At 47.1% G+C, this 10,760-nt stretch overlaps 1 protein-coding gene across 1 annotated transcript in view; it reads left to right on the top strand.

The window, feature by feature from the left end:
- Window positions 1-4,989, top strand: part of LOC117873241 (antigen WC1.1-like) — a 55,615-nt gene extending 50,626 nt beyond the window's left edge. The window contains 4 exon segments of the mRNA XM_034762430.1: window positions 1,942-2,025; window positions 3,144-3,236; window positions 4,240-4,380; window positions 4,976-4,989. Of these exon segments, the coding sequence (XP_034618321.1) occupies window positions 1,942-2,025; window positions 3,144-3,236; window positions 4,240-4,380; window positions 4,976-4,989 (332 nt within the window).
- The last annotated feature ends 5,771 nt before the right edge of the window (window positions 4,990-10,760 follow it).

Genomic DNA, 10,760 nt, shown 5'->3' on the forward strand with positions numbered 1-10,760 from the left:
TTCCAGGTTAATAACAGCTGTGTATTTGTTAAGGCCCATATTGTACACAACGCCCATTTTAACCTCACTATGACTGCAGGCAGCCATGTTATTTATTGGCCTTTGGATAAAAATTTACAATCAACTCTCTGGTTCGAGATGCCCTTTAACTGGACAACCCTGGTACCAGACTGTTTCCAAAATCTGCTTTCATTGATACCCAAGGTCCAGAAAATTTCTGATTTATAGGGACAAATTCATATCCTCGAAAATGTGTATCAAACAGAAAAGGTGCCTTTCAGACCGCCTATCGATTGTCTTCTTTGTGTACTAGTCAAGACATGTTGTGTGCAGTAACCAAAATTGTATACGAGACACACCATGTTGTTGTTATAAGCGGATTGATTATTGTATTAGGATTGTTTGGTTTAGGATTATGTTTTTGTTATTGTTGTTGCAAAAGATATTGCTGTGCCTGTAATTTTTCTGCTAAGCCTATTGAGAGAGAGCAGGTAGCCTTAATAATTGTTAATGAGGTTTATAATAAAAGTTGGGATGAGATAAGAGAAAAGGAAAAGACAGAAATTAGAGGGCTCATGAATGTGGAAGTTTAGGCCAAGGGTGGCGCTGGAAGCGCCAAAGGGGGGAATTGTGGAGGAAAAAGTTTGCTAGGGCCTAAACTTTAGTTGTCTAGGGCCTGAACTTTGGTTCAGACCTGAACATTAGTGAAGTCTATTGTAGGTGAAAGGTTTTTAGAGGCAGAATAGAGGAAAAGTATAAAAGCAGAACTATCTATAATTATAAGACTTGTGATTCATAGTGCTGCATTGACAGTTTTGGAGAAGTCTGGAAATCGCAGTAGGACAGACTGTGAAAAACAGGAAAGCTTAGAAACCGCAATAAGGCAGACTGTGAAAAACAGGAAAGCTTGCTAAGTTATATTCCTTTTATGGAGAGTGTATTCCAAATATGGCAATAATGCTGATAAGACAGTATGTATCATGTAATTGTGGTTTATGCTATATAAGCTGTGCAAGATTCTGTAATCAGGGGGATTGCTAGTTTACTGGTACCCCCCATGCATGCATGAAAATAAAAAGGCCTCAGGCGATTCTGATTCAAACACAACGCGTGGTCATTTTTCCACAACACTTCCCACCATACACTGTGAGTCCCAACTCTAGGGACAGTTAATGTCACTCTGCCCGTCCTGCAGCCTTGGAGTGTAACCAGTGAGGGGTCAGGAAAGCGACTGTCTGGGGCCAGGCTAAACTATCATTTGAAAACTGCTCTGCAGCAATGGAGCAGGGCATGTTCTGTGCAGCCACTGGTCTGCTGGGTTGGCTCCCTCCCTGCCCCCAAAGCAGAGAGATCAGCCCAGGAGATCTTCATGACTTTGAGTCCTGGCCCTTTTATCCTTTGTGCCATTTTGTCTCAATGTCTGATGGGAACATCCTGCCCAAGGGCTGTGCTGTGGTGGGACTCTGGGAACATGCTCAGGGCAACTCCCAGCACCACTGCCAAGATGGTTACAGTGAATCAGACTCTGCTCTGGGCCTTTCTTGGCCTAATCTGGAAACATCCCGGAGAGCTGATCGACTGATTCATGGGTGAGGTGGGTATTTACCTTTCAGGAGGAGGAGTCCCCTCTGTGGCTGAGGAGGCCAGAACCATTGTGGAACTTCCCTGGACCAGCAGCCAGACACATGCCCTTCACTCACCCTAGGAGCTTTCCGGTGAGATTGTAGCATCCCCTCAGTCACATTTACTTCAATAACATGGAGATTTCTCTTGGGGAGTATGTGTCAGCTTCTCACTGCTCAGAGTCGCTGTGAGTCACCACCTCCTGTAGAAGAAGGAATAGACTGAGTCTGGAAATCCTGCTCCTGGCCCCGGATGTGTTCCCAGTCCCACAGTTCTGCTGTTCTCACTGTGATGAATTTCTGGTTCTTGTCTCTCCAGTCTCCTATTCAGATGACTCAGTGACGAAGCTGCCGTATTACACCGGGGACAGCGAGGGGGAAAATGATCCTGGATCCGAACAAGGTAACGGGGGAGGGGCAGACTCTGGCCGAGACCCCCAAATCTGGGCAGAGAACAGAATTTCTATGACACTTTCTGCAATCGCAGCCATTTCCCCTCACATGGTTCCCATTTTATACAGTCGGGTCTAATCCCATTGAACAGGATTTCTGTCAGAATCTCAGGATGGGAACATGTGACCATCTCCTGAGCACACATCCCTGGGAGTGGTTCCCAGTGACCTCCCCAGGTGAGGTGCTGGAGGAGACGGGTCAATCTCTTTGGGTGGAAGGTGTCAGTGCCCAGCAGGGCTCAACTCTCATCCTGCGAGAGAGATGAGAGATTGTCCTGTGTTGTTAGTACAGATCGGCTCAGCCCAACTCACTGATCCGAACCCACCAGAACTTTTTGGGAGGGGAGATTTGCAGATCCTAACCCCAGCTCCAGATCTCAGTTTTGCAGCTGACAAATGTTGCCATAACAAGCTGAAGCAAAATCCTGGATCTGAACTTCCTGGCCTGGGCCCATCTCTAGTTATAAACAGTGTGGCATTTCTACCCCAGCTGCTCTCAAGGGAGTCCATGATTTGGGCCCTGAGGGAGTTTAGCCTGTGGCTGGGGGAGGAGACACTGAACAGATGAGCCAGTTCTGCTGAGAAGCTGGAGCGCTGCCAAGCTGAGCCCTGGGCTGCCTGAGAGGCTAGTAGAGAGCAGGAGCTCACAAAGGATCAGGCCAGTGACCTCCCAGCGGGAGCTGTAATTCCTGCAGAGGGGAGGTTCCCCCTCCCCAGGGTAACAGGAAAATTCAAACCCGTCTGCAGAGATCAGCTGGATTCACACAGGCCGGCTCTGGCCTGGCAGCGCCCGTGTTCCAACCTGTTATCTCAGCACAAGCCGAGATCCTGCTCCCACTGAAACACATACAAGAGCTGCTGTTGGATTCTGCAGGGACAGGATTGGCCCCTAGTTATTTCTGGGACTCCTGTTTACTGTATTTCTCTGACTTGTGTCCTTCTCACCATGGCCCCCCCTGCAACTTCCCCTCTGACGTGCCATGATACACAGCTCTAGTTATAAGGGCCACAAGTGCTGAAGAGACACTGCTGGTGCCATGGGCTGAGTGTGACTTTTGCTGTTTCAGAGGGAGCTTCCCTGGGGGGGGGGTGTCTCAGCTGGATTACGATAATGTGGAGGAGCCTGCCTTGAACGACGTCCCCCAGACTCCAGACGGCCGAGGTGAGCAGTGAATCCGCCTCCTGGAAGCAACGTCACCATGAGGAAAAACTAACTATTTCCCTGTAGGGACAATCATGTTTTGTTAAAAAAACCACAAAGTTCCCCACCAGTATTATCTATTGCTGTAACACTGGGGGTGCTGATCAGGTGCATTACAAGAGCTGTGTGGAGGCCCAGGGGTAGGAAAGTGTGTGATGTCCTAGATCATGACAGAGGCCCATTGCAGGGACTGAAGTAGCAGTTTTCTCAGGAACTGCCCACGCGGTACCTGGCTCAGGTCACTGACCTTTGACCCTCACTGCCATGATCACTAGAGTTACTCACTATTTGTAAAGAGGGCACATTGAAGCAAAGATCTCTACAGTGCAGCAATGTTCCCTGCTAGCCTTTCCTGACATGCAGCTATTGCAGTTTATATACATCTATGTCGGACACACTGTGTCGGGGGTGGGGTCAGGTGGGGTGGTGTGCTGTGGGGGGGGACATTGAAATTTTACACCCAAAGTTCCATGTCCCATCCTTATTAGCTGGCTCAGCTCACAGTGGTGTCAGTAGGTTGGAGACTGATGGCAGTTTATGGGGTAAACTTTATCAGAAGAATGCATTGAAAAGACATTTTAAAAATAATATCAAGTTTAGGAAGCTGGGAACAAACTCTGCACAATTCCAAGTCATTTACATTTGTAATTATTGTAACCAAATGCCTTGCAGAACAATCCCCCTGGACTAGATCCTAGTCACCTTTTTCTAGAACTCCCCATCCCCTCATCATCTGGGAGCTCTAGGATCCACTCAACCAGCTTTTGAAATGTATCAAATCAATGTGATACGTGAAATCCCCCAGTCTGAAGGTTCCAGAGGAGGCTCCTCTTCCCACCCTGAGGGTGGAAGTTAAGGGCTGAGAGATCCCCAGGAACCAGTGAGGCGAGTGCATTTGCAGCTTGTAGTTTATTTCTACCTTCACAGTGAATATTCTCTTAATTACTTCACATCTTGACTTCAGAGGCCCCTGCCCTGCTGGAAGATGTCCCAGGGGATGGTTATGATGATGCCAGAGAAGTGTCTGACCCTGAAGGTGACCCTGGTTTGGGGCAGAATGAAGAAGACACTGGGGCGAATGACAGGGACAGGGATTCACAGACAAGTGAGTGGAGAACTGTTTGCACTTCACAGTGTCTGTGCAGAGTGGGAGGGCTGGAAATGTGGGGTACGCAGCAAGGGAACAGCCCTGGCCAAACCAATGCCTGTGAGATAAACTCTCCTTCTCTCATCTCTCCATTCCCTCAAAGTAGAGGCTTCAGTGCCTGCCATGGGGAGAGGAACAGCAGGGTCCCTGCTGATTAGTACTTCATGGTCAAACCAGCAAGATACCTAGGATCCTTCTGCCTCTAGGTTCCAATCCTTGTGTGGCTGCCACCCCCTGCGTGTGTTTGATTCCCACCAGTTCACTGTGCATGTATCTTTTGGGCAGAATCCTATACACCAAAGTCCTGTTACTGCTGCACAAGTGTTAGAGTCCATGACACGTCCCATAAAAGTCGGGCTTTGCCCATTGTCCTTGGCCAATATCTCCCCTCCCCTCTCTGTTGTGCCATCAGCAGAGACACCATGAGCCACCCCAGAGGAGGTGCAGGGGTAATGAAATGTACATTGATTAGTACTTGATAAGAGTAACGTGCTTATCTTAATTGCTAGGGCAGAGTGAAAGTTATGATGTTCTTAACTGTGCTCCTGTCCAGGTGCCCAGCTTTGAAGGCAGTGCTGCCACCAGCAGCAGCGCAGAAGTAAGAATGGCAGAGTATGGTGTTACCACTCTTACTTCTCCGCTGCCGCTGGCGGTAGTGCTCCCTTCACAGCTGGAGAGCTATATACTTAATTGGCTGTTTTTGACTCATTGCCCTACTGATTTTCATCTTTAGTGAAAGTTACAGGTTGAATTTTTAAATCGGTATATGTACTTGTGTGGCGGGGAGGGGAGGTGTCAGTTACTATGGATACAAAGAAAGGGGCCACAATCAAATAAGTTTGAGAACCACTGCTGTAAAGTGCACTCCACCTTGCTTTGCAGCCGCACATAACCACAGACTGGATCCATTGACTGTATGTTTACAATTTGGTTTAAAAGGAAGGTCGGGGGGGGGGGGGGGGAGAGAGCTGAGATTGGACCATTTTGACAGCTAATCAACTCATCTGTATGTGTCTCCCTTGATATTTTCAGGTGGGAGTCTGCACTCACTAAGGAGTGAAGTTGTCTCTGGGATGGAGAAGGAAACCCCATCCCTGCCTCCTGGAAACACAGGTTATGATGATGTGGGACACGGTGACTCTGGGGGTTCAATATCATAACAATTTATTGGACAAAATAATCTTGTGATGACGTAAATGCTTCGCCTCTTTCTCTCAGAAGTGCTTCCTCTGGTATAATGGCCTGGAGATAGTTGCGAATTGGGCATCTGAGTGTTAAAGACAGGAACACTTCTTAAGTTGCTTTCAGTTAAGTCTGCAGCTTTGGGGCACATGGTTCAGACCCTGGGTCTGTGGTGCAGCAGACTGGCATGTCTGGCTCAGCAAGATAGGGTGCTGGAGTCCCAGGCTGGCAGGGAAAGCAGGGGCAGAAGTAGTCTTGGCACATCAATTGGCAGCCCCAAGGGAGTTTCTGTGATCCAACCCGTCACACCAGCACCCACTGTAGAAGGAATGAGTGGGGGACAGAAACACCAAGGAGGAGAAGTTTCATGTTTCAGCCATGGTGGTGTGTGGGTACCAGCTCAAACACATGCACTGTACCCACAAGCAGAATCAGTTCATACTGTAAAAACACCAAACCCAAGAGGGACGTGTTAATCTCAGCACAAGTTCCACTTTAACCCATTAGAAACAATTACCACTGTCCTGTAATTATTGGGGCGGCTCAGTGTAGGAGTACACCAAACCCCTGGGGTGCCAGTGCCCTGCCAGGTGTACCGTCACTCAGAGGCAAGCACTGTAGATACTTCAGCAGCCAGGCCTTGCAGTTGCTGGGTCCCACTAACTACTCAGACACGTGGCTAAGGGAAAGGGTATTTGACTAGAGCTGGCAGGAAAGGGGAAGGTTGCAGATGCCCTAGGTACCAAGGCTTCAATAGTTACAGCTCACAGTGAGCAATAGCGATCAGTGTTTGGGTCTCTGGGACTGGCCAGTCGAGAGTCAGGGCTCTTCAGGCCGAGTACCTGGGGTGTCTTCTCCAGTCCATTCTCTATCCAAGCAGATAAGAGCCTGCAGGTTTCCAGGCAAGGTTCATTTAATGTCTCTTTTTGGGGCCGCTTTGCACTGGCTCCCTGCCCAGCCGCTGCTGCTCACCCATAAACCCCACACAGAACCGCACCCAGCTGTAACCTCCAGCAGTCTCAGTCTGTTCCACATACGGCTCTGCATCTGTTCCTGGGGCTGCCCTCTGCATCCAGCTCTCTGCAGCTTCTCCCTTGCCTTGCGGCCTCTGCTTCTTACAACACCCAGCCACCTCCCGGGACAGAATTCTTCCTCTGACCCAGCCCGAGGAAAGGGGGAGTGCAATAGGGAAGTTGCTGATGAGGGTTGTAGCAGTTTCATCACAGTCCCAAACATAGGTTATAACATTCTGCAAGCCAAGACAGCTCCTCTCTGCCATATCAGATTATGATTCCCAAGAATTCTTGAGGTCACATTGATTGCCCCCTTTTGCGTAAAGAAACTAAGTCTGCATCCGCCTTTTCCGCTCCTTCTGTACCTTCTTTTAATTAAAAACTTTGTTATGTAGTTTTGGGGACACACTGATTTTCTGTATTTATTCCCATTTCACCCCAAAAGATCCATGAAATTTGATCAAGAGATAGAAATTTGAGAAAATCAAAGCGTTTTTGAAGATTTTCATTTTTTAAACCCATCTGTGGGGTCAGTGCACCCTGATCCATGAACGTTAGGGCCAGACTGAAGATTGGGCAACTGAAGGGAACATCCATTGATAGAGAAAAATCTTCCTCCCTTATATGAGGCATGCAATACACAATACAAATGACCAGACAGGGAGATAGGTGTCTGGTACCTCCTGATTGAAAGGAACATTTCTGAGGTTGGTCACCTCCTGGTGACCTGCCTTAACTCCAGGACCTTAAGAATGTAATTTTAATATAGGTACATTACTCCTTAAATATCATCTGTACAGACATTCTGCAATGATTATGATGAGCAGTGGGCTACTGGCTCTTGGTAGAGACCTCACATGGCACCCTTTAGTGAACTATGCTGCATATATCTGACCCAGGGAATCTCTGTGAAATACTGTGCACCACAGGGTTACTGGGTCACACCAGCTCCTTGCTCCAGGCATAGTCAGCTAGCACATGGAGGGTCACAGAGACACTTTTCGCCCTGCTGCCCCTCCATTATCTATCATTATCAGGGATCCTAGAAATCCATTTGCCATGGAAAAACATGGAAAAATGTAGAATTTGCATTGTTACATGGAATCTTTAGTTTTTACGTTTTGTGAAAAAATAAAAGCATTCACAGTGGAACCCTGATTATCTGCTCTAATTGGGATCAGTGCCAGATTGGCTCATCAAAACTTCAGATAATCAGGAGAATGGGCGGGGCTTGGACTGTCATCTTAAACATTGCAAATATATCAATAAAACTTTATATTCAACTGATACCTATTATATATATATATATATATATATATATATTGTGGCTAGGGAAACTAAAGTTCAGCTTTCCATTTTAATCACAGAAAAATACAGATTTTTTTGGTTTTTTAATCAGAGAATTTTTGGTTTCTTATCACGGATAACTAGGATCCCTGGTCATTATGGATGGGCGTCCAGGCCAAACTTGAGAGGTGCTGCAACACTGTGAGTCAGGTTGCAATGCCACTTACTCAGATTTGGCCCAGGCACCCCTTTGACATTGTGGAGGAGCAGACTGGCCACAGCTGACTGTTGCTGCAACCCCATCTGCTAGGTCACACTGCACAAGGCTGGGCCAGCCCCACATGACCTGAACCATCCCTACAGGGTGAGTGCAGGATTTGGCTCTCCAACCCCAGGAGGGACCCACTCCACTCTGTACCAGGCCAGGATTCATGTTATGGTGCTGGGATGGAAGGTGCATATAGAATCATAGAATGTCACGGTTGGAAGGGACCTCAGGAGGTCATCTAGTCCAACCCCCTGCTCAAAACAGGACCAATCCCCAGACAGATTTTTGCCCCAGATCCCTAAATGGCCACCTCAAGGATTGAGCTTGCAACCCTGGGTTTAGCAGGACAGTGCTCAAACCACTGAGCTAGCCCTCCCAAGCTATCCCTGGTGGGATACTGGTGGGTCACAAGAAAAGCAAAATGCAGTTAGTGGGTTGCCTTAGCAACAAGTTGGGGAACCGCTGCTTTAATCTAGCCAATTCGGGTACCAGAGCAGTGAAGCTGCAGTAGCACAAGCTTCAGTGCGGGCTAGTCCCACCAGTAATTACCCAGGGTTATGGGTGGGTGGGTACAAATGCGATGAAGCGCATGATGCTGCGACTTCACTGCTCTGATAACTGAGCTAGCTACATTAAAGCTAGTGCTGGTATGTCAGCTGAAGCTCTGATTACACCTCATGATTAGAAAAGATCGATTTTAAGTGATATTAAGTGATAGACAAAAAAAGTCAGAGTTAGTTACCAAAAGAAATAAAATATTAGCACGCAGTCTAAACTCTCAACCCTATTAGACTGGGCAACATCTAGATAAAGCAGTTTTTCTCACCCCACTGGATATTCCAGTTCATAGTTCACAGATTTCACCCTTGAAATCTGAGCCAGTCCCTTCAGTTGGAGTCTTCAGAGTGTCCTTGTTGCTTGCAGCATAGGTGAATGAAGGAGAAAGGCCCCACATGGGCCCCCTGTGTTCAGTTTTATACCCTCAGTCCATGTGCTTAGAAAACACAAGTCCAGGCATGTCTGGGGGCATTGCTGAGTCTCCAGGCAAGGCTGAGCAATTCCACCAGTGGGGCCTCATGAAGGTGAGTCATTGCATTGTAGCTCCTTTGCTGGACAATGGTTGATGGATTGATTGATAGCCCACCTGGGTGTTGGCTACTTTCCTTGCTGTTGCCTCTGGGGAGCTAATATCTGGCTGATTCCCCAACTTACGGCGTATTTTAGTGACCACCATAAAACACACTTCTCATAACTTCATATGCATTAATAATATACATATATGGGTAGAGAAATGACTTTCATCAGATCATAACCTTTCCCCTGATACCTTACAAGGCATGCTTTATACGTAAGATCACAATAATATACAGATGAGGAATATGGGGGGATTACAGGGTGCTCCACCAAGGTACAGAATGTCACACCCCCTTTCCCACTTCTGCTCCTCACTCTCATTCTGTTGTCCAAGGTCAGCAAAGTTCCATAGTTCAGTGGTGCCTTCAGGTAGATTCACCTCCTGCACCTGGGGGTGGGGGGAGTGATACCTCCCTTGCTGCTGCTTCACACCACTGTTGCCTCTACTGCTGCTTTGCTGTGTCCTTGGTCCAGTCTGGTCCAGTCCTACAGTATCATGACCATCAAGCCCAACTATTAGTAGTCACAACTCTAGGGTTTCTTGGTAAGACGGCAACTTTGATGCTGATGCTGCAAATCTCACAACACGGCCTTTTGCTGCAATGCTGTGCTCCGAGGTTCCACCATCCAGCCCGGTTCTTAGTGATTTCTTTGGCTGTAGTGATTTCATTAAGTGGTGAGGAACCTCACTGCTGCTGCCTCATCTGTGCTGTCTTTCATCGCAACACTGTCCCCACACGAGGTCAAGACATAGCCCCCTAGACCAGCCTGTCAGTGATTTTGGCTCTAGTGATCACTGAGAAGAAACAGACTCTCAAATGAATCTAAAAAGCTCTGCCTCTGGAGGGGGAGGGTCAAATGGCATCTAGGACCCTTAAACAGAATTCTCATCCTCTGATAGGAACATCTGCCCCCATACCCTCTGACTTTCCCTTGGATTTGGCTCTTTCTCCATGCTTAGCACAAGAGGATCCAGTTATGCTGGTCCCTTAATTACTGAATATGAAGTATTGCTCTGCTGCCTATTACTCATGTAATAAGGATAACAAAAAATGTATTACCCCTGCATCCAAGACATAAGTAGGTGTGTCTATGCAAATGACTGCTCATAAATTATTTTTCTCTGGTTCCTCAATAGATGGCAGCAGAGCATGCAGGCCACTGGCTTGCATAGTGGTAAACAGTGTTTTGATGCAAATGAATTCATAGAATTTTTTCAATGTTCTGAACATTTTCAGAAAAATAAAAAAAGTTTTTAGAACTATTTTTTGTATAGAAAAACATTTTGTTTCTAAATAGCAGAAAAGCCACAATTTGTTACTGTTTCCCAACTGATGCCAGCTGGAAAACAGTCACAAAGTGTGTCTCAGTCATTGTGTAACTGTTTTCCAACTGGCAACAAAGGAGAAATAGTAACAAAGTTGGGAAAAATATAAGTTTTCCCCACTTCCTTA

Source organism: Trachemys scripta, chromosome 1 (assembly GCF_013100865.1).
Source record: "Trachemys scripta elegans isolate TJP31775 chromosome 1, CAS_Tse_1.0, whole genome shotgun sequence".
Taxonomy (NCBI): domain Eukaryota; kingdom Metazoa; phylum Chordata; order Testudines; family Emydidae; genus Trachemys; species Trachemys scripta.